The 15819-nt window shown below is 38.5% G+C and overlaps 1 protein-coding gene across 1 annotated transcript; it reads right to left on the bottom strand.

Moving 5' to 3' along the window:
- Positions 1-1581: 1581 nt before the first annotated feature.
- On the bottom strand, positions 1582-13278 carry LOC139741493 (kelch-like protein 5). Its single transcript, XM_071652110.1, has 10 exons — positions 12951-13278; positions 11096-11289; positions 10155-10351; positions 9241-9453; positions 8517-8706; positions 8043-8267; positions 7007-7169; positions 5546-5758; positions 4650-4821; positions 1582-3931 (listed from the first exon to the last, which is right to left on the bottom strand). Exons 1-10 carry the CDS (start codon positions 12968-12970, stop codon positions 3872-3874), a joined length of 1647 nt encoding a protein of 548 aa, XP_071508211.1. The 5' UTR covers positions 12971-13278; the 3' UTR covers positions 1582-3871.
- Between the last annotated feature and the right edge of the window lie 2541 nt (positions 13279-15819).

Raw genomic sequence — 15819 nt, 5'->3', positions numbered from 1 at the left:
CTACTAAAACAAACTGTAAAAATATATAAACTACAGCAACCTGTTACCCAGTGTTTTGTACAAATCTACAGAATGTTTTAGCATTTTTTGACACTGCTTTCAGAACACTAGAATATTCAAATCTGATACCTTTTCAACTCCATCAATTTGCTTTCATATCAAGATGTACTCTTGTTGGTGCAGTGCTTGTATGAGTCAATTGTCTGAATCAAGGTTGGTGAATCACAAATCTTTTTTTGGACACAGTCATCTGTAATACACAAATATATGCACACAACTTGATCTATCAATATTTCTCTCTTCTTCTATCATTTTTTTTTTGGACCACCTGTTAGACACATTCAAGGATAAAATAATATTCCATCTCAAATGATTAAAAAAAAAAACCAAAAAAAAAACACCAAAAAAACAGAATCCAAACAAAGAATATCACATGCAGTCTGCTAGGCCATTTATAATTCTATGCATAATTCTATGCATAATTCTATGCATATCAGAAGTGATAGTCAGAGAAAACTAGATAACTTAACACACACACCATCATCCTTTTTCAGTTATCACATACCTATCTATTCAATGCAGTGGAGAAGTCGTAGCTTATCTTCATTATCTTTCTGTCAAAAACTACCCTGTATTACTTTAAAAGCGACATTAAATGCATAGCATTCAGAACCTGTCAATTCCACGAATGCATAGTTAACACATATCCTTTATCTGGACATCCAATCAACATTGCTTTCATCTCTTTCACTTACACATACCTGTACTAACTTGCCGCGGTGGTTTTTCACAATACACATACCAACTATAAAACATTGATGAAACAGCCTAGCAGCTCTAGAACAACTTCACACCATATCTCCATGTGGGTACGACATGATACAATATGCACAGAACAAAACGGATTACGCGATAATTCTATACACACTCACAAGCCCACTGTACATTGTATAACTTGTCATTCTAGTATAGATAAGGTGATCATGAGATGCCTTACAAGCGCATTTTTTTTTTGAAAAAAAAAGAAAGTCAGCACCAGAGTGAGAACGGTAATGAAGGCTGCGATGTCTGGTCCAACTACATGCACCACAGCCGTTGCTATGATCCACTGGGGTACAGACCTACGCTCAGTCTTCCCATCACTGGGCGGGGTTCAGAGTAGTCCTACATAGCTCTGCCCCAACCTGGGTCTTGGAAAGTTTTCATCTTGGCCTAGAATGAACATTGTGACATTCAGTCTCAAACAGTCATGAGAAAATGAAACACAGGGGATCTAGACCTCGTGCAATGAGGTCTCCATCCAAAACAAATACATAGAAGCAATCTTTAGAATATTAGCACAATGCATCTGCATGTCAGTTCTATCTGCATGTACAAGTGTATGTGCAGATATATAGCAGGCATTAAAGGATATCTCCTCTATTTTGTCAAGTCAAACTTTTTAGTCAAAAACAGCCTGTTTCTTCACACATTTTCCCATCTTTGGCACATCTATAATGATATCTTAATACAATTTATCTAAGTTAACTACAGAAACTACATAGAAAAGTTTTAAAAAATTATTCAGTCAGTTTCCATCGTTACACTTTCTAGACAAAGACCTTGCATGCTCCATCCTCCCAGGCTATCATGTCTTGTGGCAATCCTTGTGAAATGCAAAATGAATAAACAAATAAATAATCATTTATCCAGCAGGTAATCGTCTTTATTCCCCCCACCCTAAATTTGTTTTCTTCAATGGGATACCATATCTAACTCTTTGTGCATCATGAACATAACCCTGTTGTGACACAATAATGCACTGCATGAATGGAGGTAGTCTGAGACATGCTTGTGACTGCCCTGTGCATTGCCCTTGCTTGCTTACAACTGCATACATCAGGAGCACTCTGCAAAATGCTCAGAGCTAAACACATACTGCTGATGGATCTCATAGCTCTCATGCCGTTCATCAGAGCTCGATGTCTGCCTTACTGTGTTTGAGTGCAAAGTAAAACAAAAAGACGATGCACACACAACTCTGCACAGTGATCAACGGAGTCACCCATGCGACCGAGGCTTACAAAGAGGAACAAGGGGGTGGTAATTGGAAGTTCCTAAGCTATATGTTTACTACGAAACCACCATGAGTACCTTTGGATAACAATACGGCAAATAAGGAAGTGACAAGGATTTCTACCATTGCTGCAGCTTATAGGGTGACAAGAGTCTAGCTTAACCTCATATTCATGTGTTATAATTATGTAATCATTTTTGAAGGTGGATATCACGATATTATTTAAAACTTGAACGCAGACAACTATTTTCAAGTTGCATCTTTACCCTTACTTCAAGATAAAATTCAGACAGACATGAATACAAAAATGGAAAACTTGCCACTTTTTTTTCCATATCAAATTCCCTCTATTCGATTCGCCTTTTTGCCCAAACTGACTTTTTTGCATAAAATACCTCATCAGACTTCTTTTGCAAACATGTCATGCATACAAAATAGTACTTGCTGCAAATGAAATTTACTTCGATGACCATGAGGGGAACAAAAGTGTCATAAAGAAATACCATAACTATGGACAGCACATGATTCTTTGACCTCTCTCACTGGCAAGCATCTATCACTCTCACACAAGAGCCTACCTAAAAGAAACCTTGACGTCACAATATCACATGACAAAAAGAGGGAATTTTACACTGAAAATGCACTCAAACTCAACAGCGGCACCAGTGTCAATCAATGTCCGATGCAGCTTAGCATGACGATGCTTGCTACAGGGCTTCTGCAAGTACGAATAAGAGCAACAAACATGCATAACAAAACCTTAAACTGAGCTTCAAGGTGTACTACATGACAACAAATACCATCAAAGTCAGGGGCGGGGAAAGCCCCTTCATTTCTCTTCGGGCGGGTGAGATGTAGACACTTGTGTTATCATAACTATTACGTAATCATTATAAAACAATGCATACAGAGTGTCTGTGAAAAAAAAAAACCAACTAGTTACTACCAGGATATCGACACATGGAATTCATAAAGGTGATTTTTAGCTGCATTGAGACATCAAGGATCTAGGGTGTTTTTCAACTTTGTGACATATCACAAAATTTCAGAAATAGTCCACTGCAATACAGCATTCACGGTTCAAATCTCTCTCTCTCTCTCTCTTTTTTTTTTCAACAGCACACATTAAGATGAAGAGAATGAGTTGATCTCTATTTACATAAGTCAACAGTATATAACTGTGGCAATATTTTCTGCTCTCACTAACATGAGTCACTATAGGAGAAAGACGGCTGGCTTTAAATAGCCAGACAGAGATACACTTCTCTTCTATGTTAATCACTCTACTTCCATGCCTTCACACTGGACTTCCTCTCTCCTTATCCCAAGAGTTGATTGCATATTTCAACATAAACCAAGTAAGTCATTCCATTTTGACACCACTGAAAATATGTCTGAACTTCATGCTTAAATGGTACTTGGTGTTAAGAAATCTAAATTTGTTTGTTTGTTTTTCTTTTCCTGTGTGAACCACAAAGAGAGAGTCACATGACCAGATAACCTCCAGCACCATATATTGATCATTTTGCACAACCTTGTGTGGAAATATAATTCCACATTAGCACAACTGATAAAGGAGAGTTTACATACACATCGTATAAAATTACAAAAGGACTTCCATTAATGCGGCAGTGGGCCCCCACTGTGCATGTCCACAAGGTTTGTCTGTACTAACCAACACCACGCAACATCAAACAATTCCTCACACATTGACAATGCTTTGACTATTCAAAGACAAGACCAGCCTCATTTTAAATATCAAAACTTCTGCCACTTTTGTCAGTTGGATACCAATAGGTGCACAATCTTCCTTCCCTACGTAGCCGGCACCTGGACGACACAGGCTCCAGCTCTGCCCGGGTTTAGGGAAGCAGCCTTTGGAAGAAATCAGACAGTATTTGACATTAGGCAGAATTACTCAACAAATCAAAATAATGAATACAAACTGAAAGGAGTGGGTGGGGCGGGGTGAGAGTGGCAACCTTTGTTTGCCTGAAGCATGTATACTGGTTGCTCATATTTTCAGATCTATGCACCATTGCATATCTCCGTATTTTCATCATAAATCAATTCAGTGGTTTCTTGTGATAACATCACAAAGATTTGACAAGATTGCAGACAAATATTAAAGATATTTCAGCACACTGAAAATGATGCTGTCTCAACGCAATGGATCAATACAAAGTTGCTTCTCTACTGCAGTTAACTTGTTTTTTGACCACATATCTTTTATCCATTAAGAAGTCATGAATGCTTCTGGCGAGTTTTGTAATATTTAATGTGTTCTTGATGTGAAAACTGCTTAACCCGTTGAGGACGAGTCCCGAGTATACTCGGGCAAGCGTTTATGGGAAATGCGTGTTGTTGCAAAATCAAATCGTCCTCAACGGGTTAAAATGTGCAGTAAAGATCTTGAGTGATTGAACATACACACATACACATAAAATCAATAGTCTTCAGTACAACACTTTTCATAAAACTTTTACAGTCATCAGACTCAATGCCATTATTTATCTGACATAGGTATATACATAACATGCAATGACTACAGACTGAATATGGAATCTTGCTGTTATTTCTGCTTTGTACTCACTGGACTCCATTCACCCGTTTGTGGATCAAAGCACTCAACGGCACTGAGATATGTCTGTCCATCGTAGCCCCCAACTGCAAAGACTCGATCTCCAAGCACTGCTACGCCCACAGCATCCCGGCAGAGGCTCATTGGGGAAACCAAGCACCATGTGTCTGACCTCGGGTCATACCTAGATGAAATGAAATCCTTCTTCTATTAGGAGATGGACTGAACAAACTTTTACACTGCCACTTGAGACTATTATTAGTGATGCTGTAAGGAACGCATATCAGCAAATTATGATTTTACCCAATGTACATGTACAAACAAATAAATCTTGATTGGTATACTGTTCATTTGGTTGTTAAAACATTTGTTTGAAAAATGAGTGACAGGAACCCTTTTCAATGAGGAGAGTCTGAAACTGTGAAAGCAGTGATTAAAAATGTGATATTTGCATGGTCTGAAATGTTGATGTCATGTTCTTACTTTTTAAACATGCCTGCTTCCACTGCTTTGCACGAGGTGACTAGCTGTACTTCCTTTTACACACAGGTAGCAGCTAACGCAATCAAACCCATTTTGCATTTGTGCAAAATGTACGTACGCACAATATACAGTACCTCCCTGTTTGGCATTAACTGGAACCAGATGGCAAAATCAGAGCTGAAAGTTATTCTGTTTTGAACAGTTAAAAAATCCTATAGACTACATATCATACAGAACTGGAATCAATGCTTAACAATGTAATTAACCATTTTTACTCTTATAATCAATTCAAATAAGTACTTTGTGACTTAGCATGGTTCTGAAACTGAAAATTTGCACTATTAACCAACGAAACAGAACTTGACCCCCCCCCCCCCCCAAAAAAAAAAATAAAAAAAAAAAAAAAAATATCCAGCACCGCTTACCTCTCCACACAATCAAACTGCTTTGATGACGGCTGGTTAGCGGGGGAGTCATGTCCCCCGATGGCGTATAGACAGCCATTGCAGACGGCCACCCCCAGACCACCGCGACGCTTGGACATGGGGGCACACAGGGACCATCGGTTGGTGTGGGGGTCATAGACCTCCATGGACCTCAAGCATGCACTTCCGTCACGTCCACCGACTGCATACAATCTGTTGGCCATTCATCACATGGGGAAGGAACACAAAATATGACTCCCAGCTGATTCACTGAACTTGACAGCCACTACACACATACCCAATGAACATCTGATGAAGCCAAACTTATGTGAGCTTTTGATGGATGATAGATGTTTAAGAACCTTCATCACACTCTTTTTGAGGACTACATACCAGTGGTACACATGATGTTAGAATACTGTACCACAAACCTCTCTTCCTCATGTACATCATCAGGCAAATTTTCAAACAGCACAAAACCCTCCTCACAGTGTTTGTGTTAAGATGAAACACAAAGGAAGAAAGCTTTGTAAAAGGCTGAAATATGAAGATAAGGCAGGGCTGCACACTAACCCATTTTTTTTACAGGTCCATTTCTGGAAAGGTTACTGGTCTGACAGTGATTTGTGCTGGTCAGGGACTGTTGGACCAGTGCCAGTGTGCAGCGTTGGATAAAAAAAGATTCAACTAACTGCACTTATGAATAACATCAACTACTGTACCGACCTGGCAATAAAATCTGTTGGTACTGCTTTACTGCCTGGTTGTCTTGACTGGTGAGCAAGCTTTATTTAATAGCATTGTCAACATGCTCATTTGTTAAGCTATAAATGACTAAAAAGAAACAGGAGACAAAATCCGTGTACCCAAAGCAGAATAAAAGTTTTTTTTGAACCCACATCATTCTTTTGGAGCACGGTGATGGTTGTCTATAACACTACTTAAAAAGAAAAAAAGAGGGAGCTGGCAAATCCTCACATAGAAAATATTGATTCATGATTTATCATAAATTACCATATTTCATCACTGGAAATATAATTCAGCAGATTTTACCACAGTGTCAAACTGCCAGCGAGCAGTAATTTTATAGAACCACTCTCATATGATACCTGAAACCATTTCTTAACATTGACACAAGAAATCATATACTGATTTTTTAAATTGAGCTAACATATTGTTTGATAATGGTAGACAAAAACTCTTGCATTTCTTTATTCATTTGGTTATCAAACCTGCCACTTTCCTTCAGATTAAAAATAAAAAGAAATGATTGTGAAGTGCTGCATTTCTTGATAAAATCACCTTCAGACAATTTAAGCAGGACATTGAGATATATAATCCAACGCTAATATGAACATAACTATTTTTGTTCCAACAAAAATTGTCCTGCATTCAGTGAAAAAGAAAAGAAAAGTGTTACGAAAGAAAAGAAAGAGGATGGCTGATGCCCACAAAACTCACTTTCTATCCAGGACTGCCACACCAACAGTGCTTCTGGGCGTCGACATAGGAGCTACATAACTCCACTGCTTGCTGTGGGGGTCATACCTCTCTACTGATGCCAAGTAACTCCATCCGTCATGTCCCCCCACCGCATACATGGGACCTTCCAGTACGCCGACACCTGCAGCACAAGGTTGATGGTTGTTACAATGACTATGTGACAAGGGTTTCTGATAAAATGCATTCGCACTCCTGACTCTACTGAAAAAAACAAACCAAAACAAAGCAAAAACAAATACATTTAACTTCATGAAAACAGCTTCTGAATGAAAGGAATTGTATCATGACACTACAGAAAAAAACATTTTTATTGTAAGCTCTGAAGTCACTGAGCAATGCCCTCTTTTATCTTTTCAATTTGAGATACACCACTACTTTCAGAATTTCTATTCAGACATTATATGTTAGTCTTCTTTCAAGATTGATTGGCAGGCTGTTCACAGCATTCTACAGTTTAGTGTTTTTCATTTCTCTTTTATGTACACAGCAGGCTGTAGACATTATTTACCACTATTTGAATTAGACGAGACAAACTGTAAGATAATACGCGTAGGCAATAACCTTTGATGAGCTCTTCCACTGCGCACTCAATATTGAGTGTGCATGTCAATAAACATCAGAAATAGCTATGCATACTTTAGATCAAACTGTCTCTGGTTTTGAAGCACTGCTTTAAGTCTATTCAATTTTACATAAGCATGACAGGTACTTCTGGGTTGTTTCTGCCAATCACTAGAGGAGGTCTAGCACATGAATCACATCATGACACCTGTTTACAGAGAGCAAGCGTATCAGGCATTTAACAAAGACTTCATGAATTCTCACATTATGAGAATTCATGAAGTCTTTGTTAAATGCCTGATACGCTCTGATTACCTGTAAGATACCCTCTGAGTATCGAACATTAAAAGTCCACTTGGTAGTTGTTCAATCCAAAGATGATGGTACACTTCTGACACTACTCTTTTGAACTGAAATGAACTGAACTACTCACCAAGTCCATGCCTATGGGTGCCCATAGGGGGCAGCATATTCCACGTCTTTGAGGCCGGGTAATAGCACTCCACGGTATTAAGCGTCTTCAAGCCATCGCGGCCACCCACCACATAAAGCTTGTCGTTGATGACGGCAACACCAAACTGGAGTCTCCGCCCGCTCATGTGACCAACGTGAGTCCAGACATTGGTACGCAGCTCATACTTTTCTATGTTTGTCGCACCTGTATGGAACATCAGTGACACAGAAATCATGATAACTTGAGATCATTATTGAAACCCATTATTTGCTTTAAAATGAAATGAAAACCAAAATCACACACACATGCACATGCACACAAACACACATAATATCATTAAAACAAAACAGGAAAATAAAATATACATGCATGTGCTACCTACCTATGGTAGAATGACACAGGAATAAAAAGCTTCGCCAGGTGCACTTTTCCCAGCCTAACCTGCTCCATTACCTTTGGTACTGTCCATTCCTCCCACAGCATAGAGGGCGCCAACAGTGGACTTCCTTGGCTTTGTCCGTGCACTCTGCATCAGGGGTCTCCTCTCCGGGAGGAGGTGGTATTTCATGGCATCCATGATGAGTCGCTGGCACTTTTCATCCCCTTTGAAGAGAGAATTTGTGTCCACAGCATCGCTAAGAAACTGAACAGAGATGGTTTCTCAGTAATTGCATTGGTAAGAATTTGTTTTTACTTTACAGACAACACAACATAGACATCAAAGTCATATCAAGACAATGTACTGAACCACTTCATAATTGAATGCAGACACCACATGATTCCTGTTCTTAAAGAAAGTATGTGTACAGTGAAAAAAAAAGTCATTGAAAATTTGGCTGACACTTAATGGAATGTAAATATTGGCTCACCAGATTTATTAGTATGAAAGAAAGAAACATCATCTCCGGAATGGAGTTAAGCATCTCGCATATCCTCTGGAAATTGCCTAGCAGTATAAGTATACTGGAGAATGATACTTCAATGAATTCAACAAATTCAATTTTTAACTGTGAAGTATGACGGACCTCTATTAATCAAAACATTTTCTGCAAAATAATTGATCTATCAGTAAGCAAACACATCTATACCACGCTTATTTCATACCTTTCATTCCCAGCAATATCAAAGTTTGCAAAGAAAGCGGAATACGTCATCAAATTCTCAAACATTAACGTACCTGTGGAGATAGAAGTGGAAGCCTGATGTGTTCAAGCAGCTTAGAGATGTCACTTTTGCGACACGCAGTTTCATTGGCAGCCCAGGCCAGCAGGGCATAGTACACCGTCTCCTCATTGGGAACGTTGAGGTCATCGCTGGAGAAGAGGTTGCACACTTCCTCCCAACCCAGCATCATGAACTCTTGGTTCTGGGTGACCTCCACAAAGTGCTCCTGTAAAGAAAAAAAAAAATGTAACGTACTATCCATATTTAATATTGGGTATTGTTAATAAGAAATTGCTTTTGTTGGTGTAAAGGGAACGAGGTTCGGGAAAAAGTGTGATCAACAGCATGGTCTCAATTTCTTAACACTTGTCCATTGATATTTACACAATAGACAGTGCATTTGTAATTTGTATTGATAATAGTATGGCAACAATTCAAACTTGAGGAGCAGTAGGAGTGTAACATTCTGTTCATACAAAGCAAGTCCTTACATGCTTTGAAATCTTCACTCTGAATGTGCTAGATGCATGACACTGCTGTTAACTGGGAGGGGAACATGTGTTAAATAAATATGAATTCGAAATTTAGTGTACCTGACGGAACACTCACACATTTTGAGTCAATACAAAAATTATTGTATTTATATTGCCACAAGTCAAACAGTATTCCTCATTGATTGTGATAAGCGCATATTACATTAAACAATTAGTATCACAAAACTAAAATGGACAAATAGTTTTATCATACTTTGAATCTGTATCTTCTTTGCACAATTTGTTCATTAGAAACACCAGTAAATGAAATTAAATGAATAATTACTTTATTGCACTGTGCCACCATCATAGAAATATGATTGAGTATGGATGTTGCTCCCATCTGAAACATGGACCTGTGATATAATAAGGTAAAACTCAAAGTGCTTCTCACCATGGTGTAATTGTGTGCTGCCCGGAGGAGATCTGAACAGCTCTGCCTGTCTGCAAACGAGCGAATTCCGAGGCAGTTGGAGGGGTGGAGCTGCTTGACCAGAAAGCCACAGCAGGCCTCTACAACTTCAGACAGCTGCAATATACTGGCTGTTGCTAGCAGCTTCTCCACATTGGTTTCTTTCAGAACAACTTCACCTGTAAGCAAAATACAAGTTACACAAATATTGATCACTACAGAGCAGGGCAAGTTTCTCTTTTATATCACACAACTACAATTAATACACCCAACACGTGCATGGCATGACAGTCACACATTCAGTAATAAGTAACTTACATATTGTTGAGGGTACCAGAAATGTCTCATTATTTTCAATAATTGTTCATTTCATTTTATGCATTTATTGTACCCCTATATGCTGTAGTTCGCCAAACAGTTCTGCTTTAACAAAAAACTTAGGAGGTTAGCTGGACATAACCCAGCACATATACCACTAATACCAGGTAATTTTGATTTACAACATAACACTTTCCTTGAAGACCCCAGCTTTATTTCCTGGGACTATTTCACTTATCTTGAAAAGTTCTGCCTAAAACTGTCATTTGCTCAAATTCAACATGTTTTCTCTTTTGTCAAATACCTGATCCTTAGAATTAGATGTTTAGGATTATGATAAGGATGAAAGTTACTGTCTGATACACCAACTGGCTATTGTGTTAAAGAATAGGATCTCCAGTTGAACATGGATTAGGCCAAGGACTAGAAAATGGATGTTTCAGACCTATTTTAGATGAAGTGAAGAATAAACCTAAAAAGACTGGAATCATGATATAAATCCAATCCTCTATCAAAATGCCCAGTCCAAGAATAATGCTGCTTTATATATTAACATGATGTTAAAATAAAACAAAACAAAATAAACATAATAAATGTAGGCCTACCTGTGTAGATATACTGAATGCAGGCCTTCAGAGCCGCTGGGTCCATTCCCCACAACTGGATCTCTGTCTCATGGGACTCACGTAGATTGTTGGTGAACATTGCAGCAAAGTAATCTGACACCGAGCTCAGGACGAGCCGGTGTGCTGGGATCCGAACATCACCCACAATAAGGACAACATCTGTGAGTTGTCGCCTGTGTTCAAAAAGAATTGAGACAGAGCGTTCATTCCAGTGACAATTTGTATCTCCTCTTTGATTTAAAAGAGTGATGCAACTCACTTCTGAGTTTATCAAGCATGATTGATTATCATTCTCAAAGCCTCATGTCTTCAACCATTTAAGGACATATGGAGGGGATTCCAAAGTCACATGCCTGCATGGCTGTAAAACTCAATGTTGAGCATAAAGTATACAAAAGTAGGAGCACACTGGTTGACTGTATTAGACAATAAGCTAACATGTCGAAGAGTGCCTTTCAGAGTGCCTTATTTAAGAGAATCTCTGAGGCGACTATCAAATTGAAATACAGTATACTGCAACACAAATTCAGAGAAAGCAGCATGCAGAGGAAAAGAAATACAATTAAGTCAAACTAATGCCCACGTAATGTAACTAAGTGAATACAATCTTGACTGCTAAAATACAAGTACTCAAATTAGGCTATCAATTACAGTGTACTTTGGACATGAAAAACAATAAGGGACACAACATACAAGGAAAGCTAAATGATTTCGAAATTGAAATGTTTTGATTTTTTATGCCTTTTTTCATTTTTATCTCATCATCTTGCATCACTTCCTTGTTCTTTAGGGAAGGTAAGAAACTATCAAGAAATGTAATTCATGCTGTCTTGGGCTGCGTTTATCAACTTTCCCCTGTTTAAACGGCTTTCGATAGCCCTTTTGAAAGCCCTTTCCATAGCCCTTTCGAGAGCCCTTTCCAAAGCCCTGACTGCCTGTACTATTAATGTGCCGCTTGTTTTCTAAGAAGGGACGGCGAAAAGCAATTACCATCATAAAGATATATCTTCCTTTGAGAGTGACGAGTCATGATGCAATGCCACATGAATCAATTGTCTTCCTATCTGTGAGGCAGCTCCAGTTTAGCACATACTTCAAATATTTCTGAGTGGTGGCATGAGACTTTGGCTGCATTTATCAACTTTCCCCTGTTTAAACGGCTTTCGATAGCTCTTTCCAAAGCCCTTTAGAAACGGCTTTCAAAATAGTTGCATTTATCAACTCTCTTCACGAACACGATTTTTTAACTGGCCTGCCACTGCACAGCTGCATTGCACAATTTGACCCGAGGAGAAGAGGTCATAAGGCGTGCATTGTTCGTAACTGAAGTACAAAACTACAAAGCCGTTTCAAAACAGATTTGCATTTATCAACTTCCAAAAGGCTTTTACAAACTGGTTTCTGAAATCCTGTTCAGGAAACCTGTTTGGATAGCCACAAATTTGGAGCTTTCGAAAAGGCTTTCCTAAAGGGCTTTCAAAACAGCTTTGCGTTTATCAACTCGTAAAAATTCCTTGAAAGCTGTTTGGATAATCTGTTTCTGCCGAGAAAGGAGAGTTGATAAACGCACCCTTTCGTAAAGGCTTTCCTAAAGGGCTTTCAAAACAGCTTTGCGTTTATCAACTCGTAAAAATTTCTTGAAAGCTGTTTGGATAACCTGTTTCTGCCGAGAAAAGGAGTTGATAAACGCACCCTTTGCATTCAAGCTCATAAATGCATGATATACAGAAAACCTATGAATACTGAAGTGGGAGGCTGTTGGCACGGTGATATGCTCTCTCCTCCAACAGTGTTCTAATGTTGGTAGAGAACCCTTTTGAGACAGCCCATGCACCTGTGAAGATAGCCTTGCATCTTCTTGAATGTCCTCTCAGCATGGTTGATGGAGAAGAAGTGTTCACCCTCTGTGGGGCTCTCCTCCACACTCTCCCCCCACGGGCCCGCCGAGGAGAGGGAGTGGGATGAGCCGTTGAGGCTGATACTCCGTCTTGTCGCCAGCTTGGGATCGGAGTTTGTGTCCTACATGTATGCTGTGACAATCACAATGAATTTTTAAAAAATGAACAAACAAACAAACATCAGAATAAAACAAATGAAAGACAAAGAAGATGAAAAAGAAGGGGGTGAACTGTAAGGAAGTTTTGTTTTTATAGAATAGTGCTTGACCTTGGCCACAGAAAAATGTTATCAATATCAATCATGTCTTTCCCATCAACACCTGTGCTAAGAGTTAGACAGTCAATGGGGTATCTACTAAGGCTATATATAGCCCGTACCGTATGAAGCAAGATATCAAGCACCCTCACAGAATTTGTTTTGCACAACAGTTGTCAATGCAGGATAAACAACATGACCAACATAAATACAGACCATTTAAAGGAGAATCAAACCAGAATATAATATGTGGATTAAGGGAATGCAGCAATTTAGTACGAGAACACACTTCAACGAACTTTACAGAAAATCTGTTGAAAGGTTATGATTTTTTAAAGAGTAAAATTTTGCTGCCACCATTGCTGTATTTGACATTTAGAACACTACATTTTGTGATGTCATACATGGACAATAATAAAGAGAAAATATAAGGACAATTCAACATTTTTCTAGCATAATGAAAGATCAAGGATTTACTTGATTTATACATCTTCATGATCTTTAAGAAAGCAGGGGAAAGGTACACGTACTAGGTACCGTACCCTTCAGTTTCACAGTAATAAGTTGATGGAATTATGTGCTGTGGAATCCTCCTTTTAACTTGTAATTACATTTTCTTTACACTGGTGTCCAGACATTTCATCAGAAGATATGTCTATAAACAGTTAGGGTTATGACTGCCATGCCAGTGTCATCTCGGTTGAGACTGTCTGTGTAGCTGTGACAGTCCAGTGCAGGCAGTGTGACTGATGTGGAGTGTGGACTGTGGTGGTAGGTGAGAGCAGAAAATCGGGCACCTGTGCTGTGCGTACACAACACAGCCTGTGCTGTGTGGTTTCGCGTCTTTGAAACACATTTTGCCCGTCTGTTTTATATCTTACGCTATATATAACTGATGTATGCTGCAGAATGTCCGCTACACTGCTAAAAATAAAGCTTATTATAGCCACACTCACACGAACAAATACACATCGACAGAATATTTAGTAAGAATAGTTACCCACCTAAGCTTGGGTTCGATTCTTCCTGTTGTGTTCAGCTGGTCTGTCTGGATGTGTATAATATGTATGGGAGTAGGTCAACATAACCTTTGACCCATATGATGAGTCATATGGCTTGCTTGTGATCGATCATTGAAAGACGATCGATCCTGCATTTCCCGTTGTTTGTGGTATTATATCAGTGCATGGTTATGGGGAGGGTCAATCATATTTGATTGGTGTAAAGATCTTCCTGGTTTAGCACACTAGCAGACAAATAAGATCTCCTTGACCTAGCCGTATTAGTAGTCTGTACACCAAATGCTATGTATACACCTATATTTCAAAGTTGTGATTTTCCTTGATTTCTATATAAATAACATTTGAGATATATATTGTATCATGTAAATATATATACAAATATATAATTTCATATACTCTTTTGTTTTCTCTAAGATAAATTTGAATGATATTCATTGATTTATCCTTTGTACAGTGAATTTTCGAAAGTAAAATTACAACGGCTGCTTGTGTTTTCTCCATAGCTTAATTGCCTCCAGACTGATTGTAGAGAGTGCATATAGGCCTAATAATATGAAAGTCCTCCATACCTATAATTACCTATAAGTGATGTCGATTAGATAATCAACTTTCAAACGTGAACATTTTAAAAAATTGCGTACATAATCAATTGAATTTCTAACTCTCCATTGAACAAGAGAACAGGATTAATTTTAGATGTAACATGATCAAACACACACACACAGATGTACAGGTTTTGCACATAAAAAAAGAAAAAAAAAATTAAAATGCCAGACTGGGTAGTGGGTTGTCATGCCAACAATAGTTAGAACCCATGCAACCTTGAAACCGTTACGACAGAAGTAAAGAAAACAAAATAAAACTCACATAAAAAATATTCTAGCTATCAATTAAGGTGCAGAAATGTATCATGCCAAGGTACAAGTGGATGCAATCACTGGGGAAAAAGACACACCCTACATTCTGTAATTCATGTGTCGACTACCATCTATATTCACAACTTTCTTCAGTTATTTTCATTTGAGGATAAAATAAAAGGAATTACATTTATACATCTACTTTGTCGATTGCTGTCTGATTGCACATATAAGTGGCTGATATAATCTACCTGCTTGTTGATGAGACAATCACGGAAAAAAAAGATAGGAAAAAAAAATTGGTAGCTACTGGTCCACATACAGACATATGCACTAGCCCTGAAGAGTTCTCACTCAGTTCACAAACTAATGCATCATTACATTGAGACATACACACATGCACACAAAAACATGGAAACACATATACACATGCATGCACGTGCACACACACACACACACACACACACACACACACACACACACACACAAACAAATAAACCTGTAATAGCAACTCCACCTTCATGATGTGTATGCAGACTTTGCTGATGTTCAAATGTAAATTCTGTGGTACAGTCCGGTCTAAAAAAACAGCAGTCTCAATGCATCAACCTATCAACAAATAGATAGGTATAAACATTTGATGTGTGACAGTGTCATTCAGCATTTATAA

Source organism: Diadema antillarum, unplaced genomic scaffold (genome assembly GCF_040938485.1).
Source record: "Diadema antillarum isolate AM-2024a unplaced genomic scaffold, OU_Dant_1.0 scf00000003, whole genome shotgun sequence".
Classification (NCBI taxonomy): Eukaryota; Metazoa; Echinodermata; class Echinoidea; order Diadematoida; family Diadematidae; genus Diadema; species Diadema antillarum.
This window is presented reverse-complemented; position numbering and strand designations above follow the sequence as displayed.

What these genes read in the sequence shown, in the direction of transcription:
- LOC139741493 (XM_071652110.1), bottom strand. Translation starts at nt 12,970, where the DNA reads ATGCAAGGCTATCTTCACAG. An exon ending in CACCCATAGGCATGGACTTG is followed by an intron (nt 7,170 to 8,042) that starts GTGAGTAGTTCA and finishes CTTGTGCTGCAG; the next exon opens with GTGTCGGCGTACTGGAAGGT. An exon ending in GTGGCAGTCCTGGATAGAAA is followed by an intron (nt 5,759 to 7,006) that starts GTGAGTTTTGTG and finishes AATGGCCAACAG; the next exon opens with ATTGTATGCAGTCGGTGGAC.